We start from the raw sequence: 23,646 nt of genomic DNA, 5'->3' as shown, positions 1-23,646 counted from the left end.
AGAAAACCCAAATCCACACAGGGAGAAAAGCCATACAGATAAAGAAGAGTGGGAAAAGATAAGATATCCTTAAAGGCAGAAAGGAAAAAAAAAAAATTGAAGACCTTAAAATAGTAAAGTATCAATAAAATTGAGGAAGGAGTGGTTGGACAAAAAGTGATGCAGGGAAAAGAAAAACAGAAATGAGACTGAAAAAAAGAGTAAACATGGGAAGGGATTTTTAGAAAATTAAAAACTGAGTTAAAACCCATACCTTTTAAGCTAATGAGCATCTTTTTGTGCTTGTACATTTTATTGAAGTTCCCTGGCAGGCATCCCAGGTCTCCATGTTCAAACACATTAGAATCCCAGCCACAGAGTCTCCCTGTGTACTGTCTCATCAGAATAATTTGCAGTAGAAGTTGGGTACAGTATGTTTCCCTACTTCTGTGGATTAAACTCAGCCCTGTTTCAAAATGCATCATCAGGTTACCTCAGAAAGGCTTTCCTTTTTCTGCCCAGATTTTGTTGTGGGTGAAGTCTGAATGTCTTGTATATTCCTCTGCATCTTCTATACCAGCAGCAGCCCAGCTGGAATTAATCTCAGCTATTTCAGTGAGCCCAGCAGCTGCCACACAACCAGAAATCCCTGATTTTGTCATGCCCAGATAATCTTTGTCATGCCCAGATAAAGATACCAGATACTGCATTTTGTGTGCAGTCAGCCTGAGGCTCTCTAAGAATTGCTGAATCAACCTCGAGGATTTGGGAAATAAACTGGAAAAGGGGGGAAAAATCTTAACCTTTCATTAATCACTCCTCTGCTTTCACTTTACTGTGATGACCTGTCTGCCAGGATTCCCCTGCATTTTGCACAGCATACACATCATGCAGAGACTTGACTATGTTGTCTTTCATGTCTATAGGTCTGGAAAGAAGGAGCCTCTTTTCCAGCCCTTTCTGAAAAAGTAAATACTAAAAGTACTGTGTGTCAGAGCAGCATGTCTAGGTGACTTTGGTGGGGAAAAATACTTGGAATAATTATTCTGGATGTGGATAACCAGGTCATCCCAGTCCTTTATACACATCAGTGGGCTGGCACAGTCAGCTGGTGGACTTGCTGCTGGAAGCTGTGTGCCTGACAGAATTTCTGTCTGCCCATATGTCCAGGAAAAGGAAGGAAAAGAGAGGCTAAGAAAGAAAGTGAGCCTGTTGCAGAATGCTACAGCATTCTCTCAGCTGGTCAGCACTGAGGCTTTCTCACACATTATGTAAGACCCCACTAACCAAGAGCCAAAGCCTGGATTTGTTATTGCGGGTACTTAATTGAAAATACTCAGGAGAGAGTGCTGAGGCAGTGAAATTTAAAGCAAGGGGAACTACATCCTGGTGCTTTAGACTTCTGGCCCATCAAGTAGAGCCTTGAATAATAAGTCTTCCAGCTCATACAGAGAAAGAAAATTTGCAACAGAATGCTCAGGGATGAGGTTGATTTAGCAATGAGGAGTTAGCTAGCAGATAACTGTGTGGAAGCACAGGGAATCCTCTTTGATGGCTTCTAGATTTCACTGAGCTCCTCACCAGTTCCTGAGCGTGTGTGGGAGAGGAAATCTGGCCCTTCCAAACACTTTAAAGGAGAAGAAAGTAGTGCCAGACTAAAGTTGTTCTATTGTGCATATGCTTATATTCTGAGGTGGCATAGGCATGACTGAACCTAAACAAGTCATGCAGTGTGAAAAACACTTGGTAGGTGAATGTAACAGAAGAAACGAGGTGGATGATGAGAAATGAAACTTTCACCCTAAATCCTAGCTCATAACTCTACTTGAATCTGGGTCAGGAAGCATCAAAGCCTTCCTTGTCAACACAGGTTGACATCCTGTGTAAAGAGGCTTTTCCCCTTTTCATGGCAGAAGATAAATATATCTGGCACAAAGACATGAGCAGAGTTATTTGGTTTTTCTTGCTGCTCCAAGAAAGAGGCCAACAATGGAATGAGTATCCAGAGCAAACTTCCCTCTCCATGAAAAGAACTTGTGCTTTCATGTTGTGGTGGAAGCAGTTGGTGAAGGAAAAAAAGGCTGTTTGATCTGCTGCTCCCCATGCTACATCTGTTGTTTAAATGCAGGATGTTCTCTTTCCTGGAGGACAAGGCCAGCAATTTTCTGCAAATAGATCCTCTAATTACTATGGAGAATGTGTGAAATCCCTAACAGTGATCAGCCAGGGCTGTGCAATCCTCCAGCTTTCTGAAGGATCAATGGAAAATTCAGTAGGAAGAAAAGGCTGCTAAAGGAACTGTGTAAGAGCTTCAATGATAGAGGACCTTTTCCTTCACAGCAAATATACCCAGAGAATTTGCATATTGCTGCAACATTATGACAGATGTATTTTCAGTCTGGCACTTGGGGGTTTTAATGTGGTTATAAATGATCAAAAATAATTATATGACTGCACAATGCAACAGTGTGGGAAGCACTGTATTAGCTATTGCACTTAATTATTTAATACAGAAAATTATCTGCACGGTGTGAAAAGCCCAGTGGGATGATGAACCAGGGCCTCACTCACAGCAGCATCAACAGCAGCAGCAACAGCTTGAAAAGGGAACAGTGCCAGGGAAAAGCAACTTGCCCTCCCTCTCAGACAGAAAATCCCAACTTTCTATCACTTGTGAGTTGGTTTTAAAGGGTCAAAATCTCTCAGGGATGTGAGTCTTCACATAAGAATTTTATGAGATAAATTGTGATACAGCACCTGTTAAAAACATTTCACCATGTTAAAAAGTGACATTTCCAGTGCAAATGGTCACCTGGCTGACATCTAGAGGAGAGGTGATCTCCCTTCTCTCATGCACCTGGCTTTTGGAGATCTTGGAAAGTTTTGTTTCCTTTGTTTCTGCTTCCCCAAGGGTAGAGTGAGAGTAATCATCCTCTTTTGGCAAGTTATGGTTGATGGATTACATAAAAATAAGTATTATTTTATTACCTGCTCTAACCCATATAAAATTAAGCCTTTTTTGAAAATTGAGCAATTTTAAAAGAAACTAGGTAAAAACTTGCTGCTCATGCCCACTGTGCCATTTCTTGACCATTGTGTTGGAATCATTCTTGCCTGGCTGGGATGTCAGTCCTATCTTAGGAGACAAACTATCTTAAACACTAAAGCCCATCCTTTAGCTCTTTTCATAGGATTGTTTCATGTTGCTGGCTTGCTTTACTGCCTTCAGGAGTTATTTACTGGCTCTCATCAACAAATGCTGCTTCTAGACCTTCCAAAGTCTTTGCAGCTTCTTCCAAATGGAATTGGACAGAAAATTTCTCATGGAATGCACCTGGTGATAAAAGATCTGTTCAGCCATCACATTCACTTTTCAGTCTTTTTGGTAAAACTGGTGCTGGTTTTGTTTCTCTTTGCTGAGAACAAGTCTGGTTTCTGGCTGCAGGAAATGACTGCTGTGAGCTTACTGTTCATGAGAAAAAGGGCCTAACTCCTCATGGGGTATTGCTGTGCCACAATACACCTGTGGGACAGTCAGGAATGTTTATCTTATTTTCCAGGTGGATAGCAAAACCTTTAAGAGAGCTTTCAGCTATTCTGCCATCACTTTCATGCATTTATATCATTCAAAGGCCAAAAATTACATCAGGATCTGTTAGGTGAATCATCTGCTTTCAGTATGCTTTACTAGAACAGTTTCCTCAGGCCTTCTCAGCATGTGCATGTTGTCAACATCAGCATTTTTGAGTGCCCATCTTGGGCTGTAAGCTGTCTTGTTTTCTTATGGAATAAGCAAAAACTCATGGGGCTCCTGCAGAACTCACCAGAATAGTCTGGAGTGATGAAATGCTCCTCTTTTCTTTGCCTGTCTGTGGCAAGATTTGAGGGAGGAGAAGGGAGCCTTGTTTAATTCCCTGCAGCAGTGACTCATTACAGTGACTGGTAGGTGAACTGCAGGGACTCTGTCTCAGAATTAATCCATCAGGGGATGAGAGCTGATAGATAGTATGCAAATAGATGCTGTTTTCCTGCAGCCTGTCAGGAGCTCCAAGCAGCTGCAACCTCCACTTGATTCCTTCTCTATTAGGTTCTGCTAATTTCCCTGATTGCTGTTATGGCTAAATGGTGTCTTAGCACAACAGAATTTGCATCTGATGCACATCTCTGCTCTGTGTCAGGAGCTATTGTGGCTTTGTAAGATTGTTCAGGGCACAGGTGAATCCCCCAGATCTGCTGTGGGAGCACGTGCCAAGAGCCATGGAGCTCTGTAAATGTCCTTGGATTCAATACTGCCCCTTTTGCAAAAGTACTTTCAGGGAAAGCCTCTTTTAGTGGAGCCTGAGAACTGACTCTCACAGCTCTAAACAGCCTGCAGCATTTTCATAAATGAATCCTTGTATTAACTAAACATCAGCCAGACTAGCAGTTCATCTCATTTTGCAAATCCCCAGCAAAGTCTGCTTTGCCCTTTAGAATCAGCAGGAAATTTTTGCTAGGAAATCCCAGTGACTATCAGGGTGCCAGCCCCTTCCTCTGCTTCCTGTGTACTCTCTTCAGCTGATTTAGACTTGATGCTTCCTTTTGTTGTTTTGGCATGCAGGATTATTTCAGAGAAGTGGTAGCAAGGTCATCCTGCAGTTTGCCCTCTTTATCTCTGTGTCTTAGTTTCTCCTCCTCAATGCTTCATTCCTGTATTCATAAATACAAACATGCATGCATGTCCTTCCCTTTTTTCCTAAAACACCTCAGCATCACCTTCCACTGGGGACCATCCCACCTACTTTAGATCCCACACAGTGAATAACCTTGACCTTGGTGTGCTCTTCACCTTTAGAGGCTTTTTTCTCAGAGGAGTTTGTTAAATTTTGCCAGCTGCCTCACAAGAGGCAGAAATGAAAACCTGTGACTAAGCAGATGAAAAAAACTGCATGTAAACTAACACACAAGTGACCCTGCAGGCCCCACAGGGCTAGATGCTCAAAACCCAGCCAGCACCATGACTCAACAGCACCTTCCCCTGAGGCCTTCTGTGCTTCAGTGTGAATGCACAGCACTCCAGACACCACAGACTCTTATTATGGGCTCCAGGTGCTATTGAGGCTTCTTAGATGTCCTATTTAGGATCTCATGTTCACAAAAAGCAGAAGAAATAGTGTCCAGAGATGTCAATGCCTGTGCTAGCACCTAAATAAACCCTGGTTTCTTTAACAGCTAATCTCAGCAACTAGGAAACCCAAAAATGATTGGCATACTCATTCTGAAATGTCTGCTCCTCTGGCACAAATGAGATTCCATTCCAGTCAGCTGCTGCATATTTATGCTCAGCCTTTCATTAACTTATTAACCATGTGGTGATACACTATTACTTGCTACCTTTGGGGGGAAAAAAATGGGGAAAAAATGTGCTCTACTGGTGGGGCTATTTCATACTTCCTGAATATTCAATCCAATCCTCCTGGTCTCTCTCTCTCTGTCCTCTTTTCTCCCCAAAAGCTTCATGGATCTCCCAAGACATCCCACAAGAGAGGGTGACTGCCATTCCCCAGTAAAGCCCTGAGGATGCCATTATGTGGCATGCAATTAGCACTAAAATCAGGGTCAAGCATCTCCCTTTATGGGTAAAATATGGTATTGCACTCTAAATTCCTGTACTGCAAAAACAAACAGTGCCATCAATTCATTTCCAGTCAGACCTCCACCCTCTTGGGAAAAGTATGCAGAACTTTCTGGTGGGAAAAATATTTTGGAAATACAACCTCTTTATTGGAGTGAAAACTCTTCCTTCATTCAGTGTGCCTTTCCTGAGCCACCCTGGTACCCTCCAGTGAGGAATGTGGCTTGAAGAGGTACTCTGAGGTCACAGGAGGCAAATCCTGGAGGGGGGTGGCTCTCTCTCATTACACACCCATAACCTGTGGCCAGGTTATGAGGTCTGGCCCAAGCTGAGTCCCACGTGCCCATCTGTAGGGAAATGTCTCTCAGGAGGGTGGGTGGCTCCTCAGGGAAGGATTCCATCCCCTTGCACCCCAGTGAAGCATCTGTGTTCTCTGTTTCCTTGACTCTCTTACTGTGAATAATATCTTGCTGTTTTTCACCCTTCTGTTTGAAATACAGAGGGAGCAGGTGAGGAGGAAAGGTTTTAAAATCCATGTGTTTCCTTAATTCAGCATGGGCATTTTGGATGTGGGGTTGAGTAAAACTGCATTCACACCCATGGTTCCTCCCTATCACTCACCTGAGAGACACAGGAGGAAGAGAAGAGCTCTTTGAGTTCACCTTACACAATACCAGACTGGGATGATGCTCTTTCTGGGATCCCAGAGCAGACCAGCCCATGACTTTCCAGCAAGGATCTTGCTGCTGAGACTCAGCAGAGCATCCCAGGAGAAAGAACTTGCTGTGTAAATTTGGAGCAACACTGTTAAGTCAGCAGAGTGACTCCAGATACACTGTGATGTCTCAGAGGTCCAAAGCAGCTATTTTTGATGACAATGGAAAAGGGACCTTTTCTTTCCAGGCCTGAATCTCTCCTGAGATGTGCCAACTCTGTCAGTGCAGTCATTGCTTCCACTGAGGTTGTAGCACTACTACTGGGAGCACTACTGGCTTTGGTGGTCATCTGAGGACAGGATTTGATGCCACTTGTCACACAGGTTCTGCATCAACAGCAAATGCTGTTTTACCCCAGCAATGATTATTTGGCTCTATGTAAAAACTGCTTGGAAAAAAAGAAACTGTGAATTTGGTTACACCAAAAACATTCTTTGCAGTATGATGCCAATCACAATAAAAATGCCAAATACCTGTCATTAGAGAGTTGAAAATCATTAAAAGCCATCATCTAAACAACACATTTTAGATCTTTTCCCCTTGCAGCTGCCCAAAATCAAACTCTTGGCGTTTTTTTGAAGTTGTCTGGATTCCTCCTAAAATCCTTACTGATTCCTAAACTACCAATTTGAGAGGAAATAGAAGAGAACCATATATGTATTCCTGTGGCATGTGGGCAGTGCCCATGGACAGGGGCAGGAGGATTGGGTCTCTTGTCTTCTGCTCTCTTTGATCCTGCAAGTGCACTGTCTGCCAAGGTCGCATCAGGCTGCAAGGGCACTTTGTGTAACTCTGTATGATCTGTGTCTGTCCTTCATTTATTCAAAATGCATTTGCCTCTGCAATTTAATCTGCTGTTCTCTCCCTCCCCTTCCTCTTGGTGAAGTCTAATTGCAGTTTTATTCCAGGTCCATCTGGTTGCTAATGATGCTGGACATCACCGCTGAATTCATTCTAATATTTGTTGTGTATTTCTAGGCTGGACGCTGAATAATAATATTCTCTGAGTTTGCTTTTGCTCCTGTTTGCTTCCTCCCTGTTGTAGCTAATTGTGTAGTAGTGTGTAGCCATGGGATGGGTGCTCCTTCCAGTTGCCTATTTCAGGCTGCAGAATAAAAGTGTTTTATTCTGGTTTTGAGGGGAGGATATCAAAGTCCCCTCTACCAGCTCCCTTCAGTGGCATTTTCTACCAGCTGGGCAGTGGCTTTTTCTGATTCTTTTTTTTTTTTTTTTTTCCCTGCCCAAAGTGTAATATTGTTCATAAATGTGAGTCTCAAAGTCTCATGGAGGCAGTGTTTCAGCAGAGAGACACATTTTGCCAGTGCCTGCTGCATGTGATGGTTGAACCTACAGTAATCTGAGGTTCCCAAGCCTGGCTTTGTACAGTGCCAGTACTGGGATAATTTTTTTTCTTTCTTGTTTTTTTTCTTTTCTCCTTTTTGCTTATTGCAGTGCTGCCTGGGAACACAGGCTCACACTTTACCCATGACCTGACTCTTGGACTAAGAATAGCAGCCACAGTGCAGCTCGGGTTCAGTCTCACAGGAGACAAGCTGCAGCTGGGAAACAGGGAGGTCAGATCAGCCCATGCTCACAGAACCAAACACGAGGGGAGCATGCAGGAGTTTGTATGTTTGCCTCCTTTAAAGACTGCAGAACAAGGGCAGGAGACAGGCACAGGTGCTCAGTGAGACAAGGTGAATTTTCTTTGCTCATGACATTGACTTGTAGAGGAAGTTTACACACAGGGGTTTATCTTCTGGGCTGAACAGACTCTTTTCCAAAAGGGTCCTGTGTCCTTGCAGCCTTTCCACCAAAAAAGGATGAGGACAGCAAGCAGTGCTGATGAGCATCTCCTGAGCTCTGCTTAGGACAGTGAGATGTTTGGGACAGCCCCTGAAGTGATCAGGCTTGTCCTGGCCATCCAAGGTGGCACAGCAGGAGTGAGCAACAGGTCTGGCAGTGAGCAGTGCTAAAGCCAGCTTTGCTCCCATTCTTACCTGGGACGAGCCAGGCTACACTCACAGCTCCATTTTGTGGTGCAGCTGTGCTCTCAGAGTAACAGAGACACCAGTCCTGCCCTGTACTATTGAACAAGACCTGAAGCTTTTCTGAAATGAGCTGTTAGGCTGATGGTGTGGTAATACTGACTGTGGCTCAGCAAAGAGACAGGTGAGATTTAGACAGCACATCCCCAGCCTGACTGTGCCCCCTCCTCCTCCATGGCACAGCAGCTATTCCCTGTGCCAGCACAGAGCACTGCAGCTGGAATGAGGACTGGGAGATTGATATTGACAGTGGGGAGATGTTTTTGAGGAAACCACATTACACTATTCCTGTACACTGCCCACTAAATGGGAAGGATGCTGCATGGCCAGGAATGGAGATGCCTGGTGGAGCTGGTCCTGCAAGCCCCATTCCTGCCAGCAGCCATGCTCAAAATGATCTCTGTGACTTCCCTGTCTCAGAGTTGGAGGGGAGGGGTGGCTGCTCTGGAATCCCATGAGCTGGAGAGGGGCTGCTCACAGCAGTCAGGGAGCCCAGGCCTGGGCTGCAGCTTGAGACACAACAGGTAGACTTGAGAGGAGAACCCCTTGAGGTGTCAGGGCAGAAATTCTAATGGTAATTTTGAACTGTTTTTGTCTGTCTAACATTCCTTTTTAATCCCCATCCTGCCTGCCCCTTCCTTATGTAGGGTTACTTTAGTGATCCTTGGAATGTTTTTGACTTCCTCATCGTAATTGGCAGCATTATAGACGTCATTCTCAGTGAAACTAATGTGAGTATTACTCTACCCTCCCCAGGATACCACCACCTCCTCCTCCTCTGCTGTTCCTTCTCTCTTTCTCTCTTTTTTTCCTCTCTCTTTTTGTTTTCTGGTTTTTTTTCCCTCTAGTCATGCTTTTATTGAACTTGCCGTCGTCCTTCTCCTTCTCCCAGGGAAAAAAAAAGGAGGGGGGGAAATGCCTCCTTCTTTTTCACTTGTCATAGCTGGCCCCAAGGCTGTGACTGGTGAAAGCGCACAGAGTTAGGGGTGTGTGTGCTTTTTTTTCCCTCCAAAAGGTAGACATGCTTGAGTGTAACTTTCTGACTAACCAGGCTTTTGTTGGTACCCTCCATCATGTGAAACGTTACAGAGGTTTGAGCAACCAATACTGTAGAGTGGTAAGAGACTATTTAATATGCCCACATAACCTCTTTCTTTTCTTATTTTTTTCCTCTTCTCTCCCTCTTTCATGCTTTTGTTTCGTTTTTATTTTCATTTTCTTTTATTTTACCTTTTTTTTTTTTTTTTTACTTTTTTTTCCCCCCTCTTTTTCTCCCTTTCCCTCTTTTCTCCCTTCTTTCTTTCTCTCTCTCTCTCATTCTTTCTTCCTCTTCCTTCTTTCCTTTCTCTCTCTCTCTCTCTCTCTCCTTGGCTTCTCTGCCACATGCAGCACTATTTCTGTGATGCATGGAATACATTTGACGCCTTGATTGTTGTGGGTAGCATTGTTGATATAGCAATCACCGAGGTGAACGTAAGTAGCTGGCGTCTGTCCATGATCGTGCCTGCTCTAACATTCATTTGTCTTTCCCGGGTTCTTTTAGTTTTGATTTTTTTTTTTCCTCCCTTTCCCCTCCTTTCTTTTATTTTTTTTGGTTTTTTGTTTGATTTTGTTTGGTTTGATTCTGTTTTAATTTTTGGAACGACTTAAAGGACTTTTGTTTTTTGGTTTTTTTTGACTGTTGCATCATTTTCTTCCCTTTCATAATCCGCCTGGCATGAATTAAACTGTATAGCAGGAAAAGTGATGGGAAATGTGGAGTGTAAGTGAAAAAGCTCTTTGTGCCATGGGAAGCTGCTTGAAGAGGACTTTGGTCTGCCCAGTGTTATGCTTTGCTTCCCATGGCAGCTCAATTCTCTCCACCCCACAGAGAGATAAAGGTCAGTTCTTTCGAGGTGGAACTGAGGGAACCAAAACAGGAATCCTCCCTGTGCCTCCCCACTCAGGCTTCCTCCAAAAGAAATAAAAACCAAATCATCTCTGTGTAGAGGAATCTGTTCCTAATGAAAAAAAAAAAAAAAAAAAAAAAAAAGTAATTTAAATAAAAAAACAAATAGATAAAATAAAGCAGAAATCCCAAAGGAAAACAAAGCACCAGAGTTCCAACCTTTTTTTATTTCTTTTTATTTGCAACCTGATTTGACCCATCTCTCAAATTGCACCAGCCCCATTGGCACTGATTGGCTCCACTTGTGCCCATTTCAGCAGACAGGTGAATGGCTGAGCAAGCCACAGGGACTGAAATGAGCAGGAAACAAATCACACCAGGCAAATTTTTTTCTTATATCTCTTTTTTTAGAGGTGGATGGATAGAGAGTTATAGGATAAATAGACAAAGGACAGGCAGGAAACACACAGATTTCCAAAAGGAAGACTATGATGGGCTTATGAGCATGGACAAAAATTACACTGAAAAATCCAGCTTATAAAGGCCAGGAAAATTGCTGTAAATATGTAAAAGAGCAGCAAATTAGTTGTGAATTTTCAAAATTATGTGGCTGTTGAATAAACATTCCACCTTGGAATTGTGTACTGTAAAGGGAAACCATTTCAAACAGAAAAGTGACAGCATAGTTTTCACTCACTGCTATGCTTAGGAAAAAATTATTAGGCAGCATTTTGAAAAATAAAAATGCCTCACTTGGAACTTTCCAAACAAAATATTTTCATATCTTGGTTCTAGTTTAACTTCTCTTCAACTTTTATTCTTTTTCATTTTTCTTTTTTTTTTTTTTTTTTTAATTCTGAAGTATGAATATTTATTCAAGCTGTAACATTTTAATTTTGAAGAAATAATTTTTATTTTTTTAGACTAGATTATTTTCCTTGTCTTTTGAAAGAACGGAAAATAGTTTTTAACTAAAAAGGAATTTTTATTTTGCATCTCTCAAATGTTCTACTTTCTGGACACAAATGGTTGCTTACAACATTTCCCCACAGAATGTTGTAAACCATTTTGGTTACCCTTTTACTAGGCAGATATTATTATTAGGCTGACTTTGTAGGAGGATGTTACAATGAGGCTGAAGTTGTTAATTTGAAATTAAAACTTTTTCCCTGCCCCACTTGTCACAAGCAAATTAAGTAGAGAACCTGGAAATGGCCTTCAGATTGGGGAAAAGTGCAGTTCTCATCCACAGAGGGAGAACTTCACATGGCACTGGAGGGAATATACACAGTTAACTGGAAATTAATCATATTTAAACATCAATGACTTCCCTGGCTGATGTACTTAAATCCATTCAAAAGTCTTCTAAGCAGAAAGGAAGGAAATCCTCGTGTTCTGGTACACAGCCAGAAATCCTGGAATGCAGGAAAATCCAGTGGGTCTTTTTGAAGAAATTCAGCTTAATCTGCTCATTAATCTCCATTTTTTGAGAGGAAGAGAGTCACCCTTCTTGCTGTTAGTGGCATGGGATGCTCCTCTCCCTGGACATGTCTGTGACAGAGAAATAAATTACTATTTGGAGATGCCCACCAGTGGCTGGTGAGAGTCTAGGTTTTTTAGGTTTGTCTAGACACCCAGCTCCCAGACATCAAATTTAAGCAGTATAAATCACATTGATTCTCAGCATCCTGTCGAGACAGTCGTGCTGCTGCTGATTGCTGTGATCCTCAGTCTCCAGGGCTGCCCATGCTGCTGTGCTTAATTGACAGAGACAATTCAAAATGTCAGGCAAGGCCCAGAATCCAGTTTTCAGTTCTAGAAGCCTATAAAAATGAGGCCCAAACAAGCAGAACCTGTCTCAGGTGAGGAGGCAGCAGGGCTGGCCCTGACTCTTAGGGGCAGTGAAGAAAGAGCATTGTGTGATGGTCCCTCTGTTTCCTCTAAAGAACCCTTTCCTTCTATACAGTTTTATAGATCTCTGCACACTTCTTTTTGTTACCTGGCATGTTTAAATTTTCTCTTTTTTTTTTTTTTTTTTTTTTTTTTTTTAACCTAGGCAAGTCCTTTGCTACTAGTTTCTAATGTTTGTTACTAAAAAACTTGCACAACTTTTTTTGACGCACTGATAAACAAGCGGCAGCTACGGATTGAGTTTGTTCTGAAATGTTCTGGAATCCCTTTTGCACTTCTATAACAACCCTTATTGAATAAGAGAATGTTTTGTATGTTGGTTTGTCCTGTCAGATTCTGTCCCTGCTAGCAGCACTTGGTGTGGTTCCCCTGTAGAAAATGGGCTTTGGAAGTAGCAGCCCATCTTGGACGGACATTTGTCACCCTCCCCAGCAGTGAGAGGCAGATGATCAGCCACACTTCTCCCCTCTGCTCAGGGGCTCGTTGCTTTCCTTGCTGTCTGTGGCTTTCAGCAAGCCCTGCCCTGTGTTTCTGTACACTGTCTTGTCTTGCTCCCAGAGACCTGGGGTCTGAAAAGGACAGAAACAATAAACCCTAGAATGCCAATAGGAGATGCTCAGGCTGGTCAGGTGCAGGTGAAATATTTCTGCTGAACTCCTTGGAAGCTTGAGGTAGGATCTGGGAAGGTGCTGCTCTTGGAGTGAGGGGTCAGCTCTTATTGTGATCAGTTAGAAGGGAAGATGGAGACTCCCAGTTTGACCTGCAAGCCTGAAATGTGTGAGGTTCAGCAGGGGAAGCAAAGCCAGCAGGCACTGAGCTGTAGTGGTGAGGAGAGCCCTGACTGAGTGACAGCCTCCACTGTGTGTGTGTAGGTATGTGCTTGCTTTTCCTTGTGCAGCTCCCTGTTCTGGTTTGTCTTTTATTTTGCCTTTTGACATTTGTTTTGGTTACTTGAAAAGGAGTTTCCCAGACCAAAACCTTTGTTAAGATAGATTTGAGTGTGCATGTCTTGGTTTGATTGTCCATTGATTGTCCTCCATGTTCCTGAGTCTGTTTGGATGTACAAATCCATAAAGACATAAAGAAGACATAAATCCAGACACAAATCCATGTGTAGGGGTAGAAGAGTGTGAATGCAAGCACAGGTATTTTGTGTGTAGTTGTGCAGTGAATGGTTGTTGTTGGTGTGTTGATATGTGTGACTTGGACCTCAGTCTTCCCATCAGTGGAGACTTCTATTACTCCTTTTGTTAAAAACTATTGTCACTAGAGTTGGCAAAACCCTTTAATCTCCTTAGAAGAAAATATTGCAGTGATGAAAAATATTTCTCTCTATTTTAATTGGAAATAAATGTTGTAAGATGCTCACATCAGTGTCCCCTGGCCACTGAGGGGTTTCTCATCCAGCTGCAGTGCTGTGGTGGTTTGTGAAGGTTTTTTGAAATTTTTACTTGCTGATACCTGGACAATTGGGTTTGGTTTTTTTTTTGTACCTGATAAGGATTAATTAGTGTTGAATTTTTAAGATTAACAGAAAGTTTATGGGTTTTTGTGAAACATACATGTAAAAACAAGAAATTCCTATGATCCCCTAAATATAAATAATTAAAAAACAAACCCTCTGCTTACAAAAAAAAAATTATTTAAACTGTTACAATCCTTAAAAATTGCCTCATAAGTTCGTATGGTCCTCAATAATAATTATGAAAACCACTGTTAATTAAAAAAAAAAAAAATTACATGGTAATCAAATTCCATTCTCCAGGGCAACTGATCACTGTAATGTCAAAACCATAAAAAAACTATTTCTCATAAAAAACTCCATTAAAAAAAAAAAACAAAAAAAAAAACCAACTCCTCTCCCAAGTAAATTAATAAAAAAACTATTTTAAAAATAATTAACTAACTAACTATACATTTTCAATGTTAAAAAACAAAATGTGTAAGGAAAAAGAAAGGTCCATCTGTCTGTCTGGAAAGGATGTCAGGGAGGGAGGGTTTGTGCCTGTCTGTGTCTCTGAGGGGCTCTGCTGGTGCCTCTGAGCTTGTCTGCATGTGCAGGTGCCTCTGTGTTTGTCAGCTGTGCCTGAGCAAAACATCTGGACTGGTGTCCACCCTCCCTGTCCATTCAGTGCTGCTGCCTGGGTGTGTCTGTGGATGCTGCAGGAGGCACAGGGGAGGAGGAATTACAGGTACAGCAAGGTGATGCAGCAGATGTGGTGAGCCAGGGGGGTGAGCATGAATTTGAAATGAGAACTGCCAGGGATAAAGAACCAGTGGTTGAGGGCTTTTTGTGAAATAATGGGATGTTTCTGTGCATAAAATGCCCTCCTGTTGTAGCATCACGAGAGAAAGAACACTGGTTGGAAATGGTTTTGAATGGGATAGATGGCAGGAGGGGAGTGCAGTGGGACACACAGGACTGGGATGCTTCAGGAAACACCCCCCGTGTGAAGAAGGCCAGGGAAACACAAACCCCACCTTGGCGTGTTAATTCCCTAAAAAACATCAGTCAGGCCTTTTTTGTAATGGTTTGGTGTTTGTCCCTCAGCTGTTGAAGGGAGCTGAGTCCTTCACACCTCGCACTTCTGGAAAGGTTTCCACATTGTGTCAGGAAGTCAGCAGAGGGTTGCAGCTCCATTGAGTCCTGAGTGCTGTAGGAGTAAGGCCAGAGAAATAAATAGCAAAGCACTGAGCTCCCAAGAGCTGCAGACTTGTGCAGTGATTTCTCATTTAGCCTGTTTTTATTTCTGACGTGAAGCAGCTCAGGCTTAAACCAGGCGCATGAGGCCTTTTTTTACAATCATCTTGCTTTTGGTGTCAAGAGGCTTCATATTATTTGCCACGGGCTCCTGCTCCCATTCTCTGGAATACCTGACAGCCTACAAACCTCCCTTCCACCCTCTCCTGCACTCCTCCCTTTCAACCCCCACCCCGCCTTTCTTCCTTTTCTCCCTGGCTTTCCTGCCCCGTCTCCAGCCACACTAAAGCTCCCTCTGAGTTTGTTTTCCCTCTGGGAAGGAGAGAAGCAGAGGCGGATCAGAGGCTGCAGCCCCGGCGCAGGGCCTGTGCCAGGGCTGGAGCTGCAGCACACACCCAGCTCCCGAGGGAGCCAGGCCGCAAAGGGAAGGACGACACGCACCCAGCCGGCCTGCCCTGCCATCCATCCATCCGCCCATCCACCCATCCACCCATCCATCCATCCATCCATCCATCCATCCATCCATCCATCCATCCATCCATCCATCCATCCTGCCTGCCTGCCTGTCTGTCTGTCCCTCTCCGCCTCCCCCCTGCTTCCACGCCCTTTGCTGCTCCCACTTTCGGCCACAAATTTTCACGCTCCCCACGACCTCCCGGGAAAAGGCAGAAAGCATCTCCCTCCCTCTCCTTCCTCTCCCTCCCAAACGCCACCTGGGGAGCAAAGAGGCTCCAAATTACCTAGCAAAGGGCTGGGGAAGTTTCTTGTGTGGCTTCTTTTGTCCTCTCGTGTTGTCAAACCCTTCTGCTGCCATCCCAGAATGTCCGTAGTCCTGAGCTCTCCCCGTGTGCGTGTACGTGTATGTTTATATATGACCTGTTTTCTTTTTGCAAAAGCTACTGATAAAAATTGATGGGAGGGGGAGGGTGGATTTAGTTTACTTCTTCTTCTTCTTTTTTTTTTTTTTTTTTTTTAAATACCTGGTGGGATAATTTGGGTAACACACCACGGTGAGCCCAGCTGTAGGATGCCAGGTTGAAGCATGGTTGTGAGCTGAAGCAGTGGCAAGTGCTTTATTTTGCCCCTGAAGAACATCAGCAGAGCTGCCCTGGACCCTTTCACAGATTAATTCAAAATTGATCACCACCCATGCTTAATCAACAATTGTAGTGCATGTTTTTCACCCTGTGTAGGTGAAAAGAACTATAGTATGGCTATCCAACCACAACCATGTTTGAACAGGGTTATTTTTGGTTTTATTTATGTATATATTTGTCATGATGATGGGGCCTCTTTTCTTTTCTTTTTTTTTTTTATTTTTTAATTTTTGTCTTTAAAATGCTGGTATCTTGAGCGCATTTCCAGAGTTCATAATGTGATTTGCTCTTTAAAAGAGGTAATTTTGGTAACTGCACAACTTCTGTATGGAAATTTATATGAAACATGGACAATCAGAAAAAAGTATACCTTTTCTGGAAAAAAAAAAAAAAAAAAAAAAGGGGATAGTAAATGCAAATTACTCCTTCCTCAGTTTACCTGCGTATTTCAGCTGTTGCTAACAGCACTAGCACCATAAGAAAAAGGCATTTAGTTCCCACTTTGAAAGACTCTTCCTACTACCCAATTTTAAGGAAGTACCTCAATATTGTGATTTCCACAGAATTGTTATACTTGGCTTCAGACATCATTCCAGGCCCACGGAAAAATCAGAATGTATTTTTAATGCAGGGAAGACTTAAGAGTAGCATAAAAATAAATTTGCCTTACTGGAAAAAAATTAACCACACACATTAATTAAGATAGGAGAAACAGAAGATAAAGAATCCAGAAGAACAAAGATTTAGAAGTTGAGTGTGAAAGCAGCAAAAAGCAAGTTAGGCAGCCCTGTGACTGTGATGCAAAAAGCTGTCTGGAGTCCTTCTGAGTGGAAATGTTTTAAGTGGTGGCCCACAGCATCCCACTGACTGCCCTGAGGAGTGAATTGTGCTTTTAATTAGTGCAGGCTTGCACATACCCAAAACCTTGTTGCATTTTAAGGCCTTTAAAGCAGAAGTCCTGGGTTTTTTTATTTGACTGTAAATTATTGTTACAATAACAGTAAAATAATAATAGTAGGAACACAAAGAACCACAGACCTTGTTCCCATGTTGGTTCAAGAGTAAAAATAAGTGTATGACATCTACATTGCAATCCAAAGAGCTCTTTAAAAAGCCTGCATCCAGACTTCCTGACCAGTATTTAATTTTATTTATCATTTCTCTATCACAGCACTTTGAAGAGAAAACCCTCTACAATATTCTGGCATCAAAATCTGTGATATATCACAGTTATATTTCATATTACTTTAATTCCAATGTGGTTTTCCACAAAGCTAGTTAGAACACTCAAATTAAAAAGAGCTACCCCAAGCTGATTATATTTTTCCATTGGCTTGCTAGCCAGGATAAATCATTCCTTTTGCCTAGCAAAAGTTTCTTTTAACTTTCCCTGAACTCTAATAGAGATTGTATCTTTACATGAATCCACAGAAAAATCTCTGGCTCTTGATTCCTCAGATCATCTCTGAATATATTAATGTTAATTAATGATCTCTAAGCATCCTTAGTTAGATGGTCAAAAAGGTGCTTGGGTGAGTTCAAATCCAGCTGTTCTGTCATCTTGGGAAATTCCTTGAAGCAGTGAAAGATGTTCCTGGCGTTTAATTCTCTTTTTTTTCTCAGACCTACCTTGCTGAGAATGGCCAAGGAATTTTCCAGTGCTGCTGTTCTCCATATACAGACTGCAGTAACAGAGAGGGCACAAACCCCTGCATCTCACTCCCAGTTTTGCTGCAAAAGCTCCTGTTCTTCATGCAAACCACAAGAGCTTTTAGCATCAGTGCTGCAGGACCTCACTGCATGCACCACCTTGCACTCTTGTGCATGTTTAGAGAAATCCCAGCTGGTCCCAGGCTGCATTTGCAGCTGCAATGAAAGCAACAGAGGTGATGGAAGAAGGGAAGACACACACGAGCATTTTACTTGTTTCCCTCTTTAACTTGCTCTTCTCCTCCTTCTTCTTCTCCCTGGTGATTTTCTCCCAGTTTTGCTGAAAGCTTTGCAGACATTTTCAGCAAGGCAGCAGTTTCCCTCTATCTTATGCAGCAAGTAGATTTTCTTCTCTGTCTTCAGCCAGGATCCCATCAGTCCAGGGGAGGAGCTGCTCCCCTTGGTGAGAGTTTTTGTGCCAGGCACTGGGCACCTTTCAGCTGGTAATTCAAAACCAAATGTACAGGCTTCCCATCAAACACACACCCAGTTGTGGGGGCTTTGCTGCTCACCCAGCTTTGTAATCAAAGGTAAATACATGTAAATTAATTTTACCCTTTCTAATATAGTCAATATTAGAAAGGGCTCTTGTCTTGCTTCCTCTACATTCTCATGCACCAGCCAGAGAAACACAAGAGGAGTGGATTTTTTTTATTATTTCTTAATAGACATCTGGTTTTAAAATGGCTGTGCTCTTACCTTCATTCCCTGAGCTGTTCTTTGTGGGGACTGTCTGGCACAACATGCCAACAAAATGACTTTTGCTTCATATATCTTCCTGGGCATCTGCTGCATGGGACTCATTCCCTGCTGCAGCCAGGTGACCAAGCTGTAGGGACTGGATTGCTGCTCATGGTCAGCTCATTGATGGCCAAAAAAATGTGACTTGGCTCCAATTGCTGCTGCAGAGAAGGGGACATCACAGCTGGGCACACCCCAGTTGTTCTCTCCAGCTCCACTGGGAAGCTCAGAGACACCAGCCAGCAGTGCTGAGAAAATCTCCTTCATCCAAAGCCAGACATCAACACATAAGGTGAGCAGACATGCAGGCAAAGATGCCTCAGCTGTAAAGAAACACCTGTTAATAGAAAAACATCAAAACAAATTGATGTTTAGAGACGGGGAATTTGAGACTTAACTGCTTGACCATATTTGAACACAGTAAATCACATATAGTGAGCATTACATATCATCTAAACAGTCCCTACTCTTGTTTTGTTTTGGTTTTTTTTGCCAAAGAATTCATCAAATCAATAATTATTTTTTTCTTGGAAAGATGCATAGAACAAGAAAATGTTGCTCAGTAACTTTGTAAGATCTATTCCCAGTCTCCATATGACCACTTCTAATGTTTTTCTGATGGTGCCTGTGATTGGCATTTCAAATCCCAGAAAGACACATAGACTTTATTGTATCCCATATTATCATACAGAAATCCAGTATGAGTCTGTAGGCTGGGTTTTTTTCTAGGGAAAAAAATGTTCTGCATCAACATTAAATAACTTTCTAATTTAAAAGGCAATGAAAAGACACAGACTGGGAATTAAATATTAGCTGCTACAAATCTCAGATGAAAATGGTCCATAACAATCTCTCTGTTTGGGCTGCTGATATTCTGGATATACTCTCTTGAGCAAAGATTAATTATAAAGAACTGACAGGAGCTGACAGTTCATCTACAATCATCCAGAGCCTCTTGCAATCCACAGACCTATTGCTTTGGATCAAAGGGGTTTGGGTTTCTTCCTGCTTCCACCAGCATGTACAATTTCTTCAAGCATCTTGATCAGAGCATAATGTGCTCACCCATCTTCACACTGTCCCAGAGCCTTTGGGCTTCCCAAAGGATGGGTCCTGGCAGCTCTGCATGTGGAATCTTTCAGCTGGTAGCCCACCTGCCTGCCCAGAAGAACCACTCCTGTCCAGTCTCCATCTGGCTCCAGCAGCCCCCAGTTTCACTGAGCAGTGGGGGTTCTCTGCAGACCACACCAACCTTAACACCCCCAGTGTAATTCCCCATCACTTACACAGGATTTGTACAGTACAAGGATGCTACTGGAGTTTCCTTCTGGATTCATGTGCTTCTGGAACCCTACAAAGCCTGAAGGTTTCCCTCCTCCTTTCAGCATGAGGCTGGCCAGAAAAACCCCAGGAACACCAATACACCAAGTTTCACTCTGTTCTTCATTTTTCTTTCTTCCTTGTCCTTTTCCACGAAATCCAATCGGCTAATTCAGAAGTAATTAACAAATATCTGCAGGACAAGACAAAAGCAGCCATGGCAGCAGAAGGACATGCCCCTGGGAGTTTGTTTAATTCCTCAAATCCCTAGTCTGCAGGGAAGAAGAATCCTGCAAGGTCTTGGACAGCAAGCCCCTGCCTATCAAAGGCTCAGGAACTTCATCTCCAAGTGCTCTCATTTCCAAGGTAGGAATCCTGCAAGAAATGGAAAAATCAGTTCTTACACAGTGCACAACAGCATGTCTTTGAAGTCATTAGGACTGCAGTGAATGTTTTGAACAGTCTTTTTCTTCTATTTTATTTTGACATCAAAATCTGTGTAATGGCCTTATTACACAACAGCCTGAACAGTGTGTCAGAGAACATCTCCCAGCCCCCCAGAGCAGCTGTGATTTTACAAGAGATAAGTCAAGATGATGGATTTTTTGGGGTGTTTGGGATGGAAGAACCTGGATGTGAAAATAACTATTATTTGGAATGAGTCAAAACCAGATACAGGCTGTGCTCCTTTTGGAAAACCTGTCCCACAGATTTCTCTCCTTCTTCCCTCCCAGACAATGAGAGAAAAAAAAAAAAAAAAAAAAAAAGGGAAGAGAAAAATGAGCAATGTAATTCAGAACATAAATCTTTCTAAAGAGGTGGAGGAAAAGAAGACTGCCCTTTCCAGCACAGTGATAAATACATTGCAGAGTTGGATGTTTAAAAGCCATGTTAACTTTGCCTTAGGAAATCAGTGAAGCACATTGGACTGCTCAGGAGCAGCAATGAGGACTCTTGGCATGCATGGTAATAAAAAGGAGGGAAGCTGGAGAGATTTGGGAACTTAAATTCTCACTCCTGCTCTTTTTCCATCATGCTCAGTGGTCTGTTCTGTTCCCAAAGTCCCCCTCAGGCTGGGACAGACTGAGAATCTCCTTTGGGAGCCACTGCCCTGTGAATCAAGAACTGGTCAAATTAAAATGCAAGCTTTGTGAAAGAAAGTTATTCACACATGGTTTCTGGCAAAGGTGTTCAAATCAGCCAGATCTCTCTTACTCAAACAGAAGATCCTCAAAATCTCTCTACCTGTAAAACAAAAGGTCCTGCACACAAGTAGCCCTTCAAGATTTATTTTCATGGCTCAATTCATCTTCAGCACCTTCTCACCCAGATGCTCTAGGGCTTTTTTTGGCTGCCTGTCCCACAAATGATGAAACACAGGCAAGCTGCTCCTGCCTCTCTGTAGCTCTACCTGAAGATGAGCACTACATCTCTGATCCTGGTTAGGATCTGCTTCTTTCTCAGGAGCCCCCCAGGCTTGATTACCATAGGACTTGATTTCCCAGAGCTAATGAGAAGGATTATTAAAACATCCTGAAAATTAAGAATAATTTGCATAGATATACTTTACCAATTGTTCTGCTTTTCTGAAAGTCATGGGAAAAAATAGAGCTTTTATCTGTGCAAAAAAAAAAAAGCAGCCCTTTCATTACTTGTCTTCTAATTGTCAATCTAGGGTAATCTGCATAACCAAATTAAAGCAATTGACTTTCCTTATATTTACCTTAAGCACTTGAAACCATAAGACTACTGTCTGGCAATTTCATGGATATATATATATATATGAAATTAATTAATAACCTATTCAAATTAGTATGATTTGCATATTAGGAGCTAATTAGAAAAGCGAGTTCCAGAATTTCAAAATCTTAGAATACTTAGGAAATTGAAGGGAAAAAAAACTGATAGCTGCAGGACTCATTTGCTTTAAAAGTTACCTTGCCCTTATTAACTGTATTCAAAACACGCTTTTGTTGCATAGGGGTATGGTAACATTTCCCCTGAGACCCGAGATCGTGTGGAATCAGTGAAGTATAAATGGATATAATATTGCATTTGGATGAGCTGACACTTGGTGCCTGTTGGCCCCATGAGTTAGTGCAGGCAGAAGGGGAATGGCAAACCTCATTGCAGATGTCACATTTTTCCTAATTCCCCTCCTTGCAACAAATGAAATTTTAACTCCCTGCTGCAGGGGAGTTCAGTCTCCTCTGCAGAGCTGCCTGAGTATCAGCATGTTATATTGCACTGGAACACTCAGAGCTTTTTCCAGGGAAATCATCCTTTGCCCCAGTAAAGGCAGCATCACACACCTCAATTCCCTGTTTTCCAGTAAGATGGTGCCCTTTTCAAACAGGCATTAAATAATCCAAAAAAGCCCTCAGTGCTTCATCCAGATTAGAGCTATAGGGAGGCTCAATTTTATTTTTGTTTCTGAAGGCCCCTTGTAACATTTTATTATGTTTTAAAATAGAAGGAAAATTTAAACTTGAAAAACTTTCAGTAAAACATCATTTCTATTGAAATAATCAAGATTCAAAACATATGCTTCAGCAAAGTAAAAGCAGTTGAAGCTGGCATCGAATTTTTTTTCTTAGTTATATATGATTTATGATGGAAATGTAAACCAAATTAAAATGTGTGAGGACAAAATGTGAGATTTCAACCTTACATTTCTGAAATGGCTGTTTCAAAGTTGGCATGTTTCTATAGAACACTCGACTTTCAGCATCAGCATTCTTCTAACAGAAAATATTTTTGCAGAAAAAAAAATAATTTTGGCTAGTTTTATTCAAAATGTTCCCAGAAATTCTCAGAGCTGCACACTTAAAGGAAGAATGCACAGTTTGAGACACTTTTCTGGGTTTTTTGATTCTTTTGTTGTTTTTTTTTTTCCTGCTAATAATTTGATTCCACTGTAAGATTGTGGGAATTGACAATTATGCCATCTGCAATCCAGTAGTATTCCCTGTCAGAGAAATACCAGATACATTTCTGCCTGGCCTTATAATAACCTCCAATACTTTTGGTGGCTGGTGGGTTATCTCCAGGGTCCCTGTGATGAAAAACTCAGACAGCAGTGGCAGACAGATGGCTCTGGAAGGGGCTGTGGCAATTCCCAATGCAGTGGCAGAATGTTACCTGCCAGCAGACAGGTTGATTTGAAAGCCTGACTTTTCCCAGCTCTCCACAAAGACTTGTGCAGCTCAGCCTCTTGAGGTCACTTCAGATTTTTTGGCACTACAAATACAAGAGGATGTCTAGTGTCATCTTTTACCATGTCTCCATGGCACAGGTAACTTCTAAACCTCTTTTTTTTCCCATGCTTTAGTTAGTTCTTGTTCTTCTTGAAGCTCACAAGCTTGCAGATCCCTTCTCAGTGTAACCACAGGGGAAGGAAACAGCTCCAGAAGAGCAGTGTGGTTTGTCATTGCCATATTTGTGCTTTAAATTACCCTCCACATCTTATCTATGGTTTTGATGAGTTTGTTTCCCCAGAATGTCTCTTTCCACCCTTCATCTTGTGCCCAAAGCCACAGATGCAGCATGGCTGGCTGCATTTGGACTCTTGGAGGAAACCTCTGTGGACAAAAAACTCAATCTAGAAAAGGCTGATATCCTACAAATGCAAAGGAACTGCACAACACTTCAGGCAAGCTCTGCAAAGCAGATTCTCATTTCTTCCTGCAGTGAGGAGAAAGAGCAAAGAAGTGAACATACATCACCCCCTTCCTCACAGGACAAAGCTGACAGACCAATTATCAAATTTCCAACAGATATGGCATCTTCACAGGTAACTTTTCATTTCCCACAGTCAACAACAATCAAGGAAAGACCTTAGCAGACATCCATCACCTCAACCTGCTGCTCCAAGTGGGCTCCCAAAAGCTTCATCCATGAGCCACAGTTTCCTCAGTGGAG

At 42.3% G+C, this 23,646-nt stretch overlaps 1 protein-coding gene across 23 annotated transcripts in view; it reads left to right on the top strand.

Moving 5' to 3' along the window:
* Nucleotides 1-23,646, top strand: part of LOC306801814 (voltage-dependent L-type calcium channel subunit alpha-1C) — a gene marked incomplete at its 5' end in the record, with an annotated part of 131,406 nt that overhangs the window by 69,993 nt on the left and 37,767 nt on the right. For 10 of the 23 annotated variants that reach the window (XM_079305206.1, XM_079305213.1, XM_079305208.1 and 7 more), the window contains one exon: nt 9,747-9,830. In XM_079305206.1, the coding sequence (XP_079161332.1) occupies nt 9,747-9,830 (84 nt within the window). Of the gene's footprint in view, nt 1-9,004; nt 9,089-9,746; nt 9,831-23,646 lie in introns of all 23 variants that reach the window. The other 13 variants (XM_079305216.1, XM_079305217.1, XM_079305207.1 and 10 more) reach the window with 2 other exon arrangements.

The sequence above is a fragment of the Erithacus rubecula genome (assembly GCF_903797595.1).
Source record: "Erithacus rubecula genome assembly, chromosome: 4".
In the NCBI taxonomy this organism is placed as follows: domain Eukaryota; kingdom Metazoa; phylum Chordata; class Aves; order Passeriformes; family Muscicapidae; genus Erithacus; species Erithacus rubecula.
Note: the sequence above shows the minus strand (reverse complement) of the source record. Positions and strands in the feature narration are given on the sequence as shown.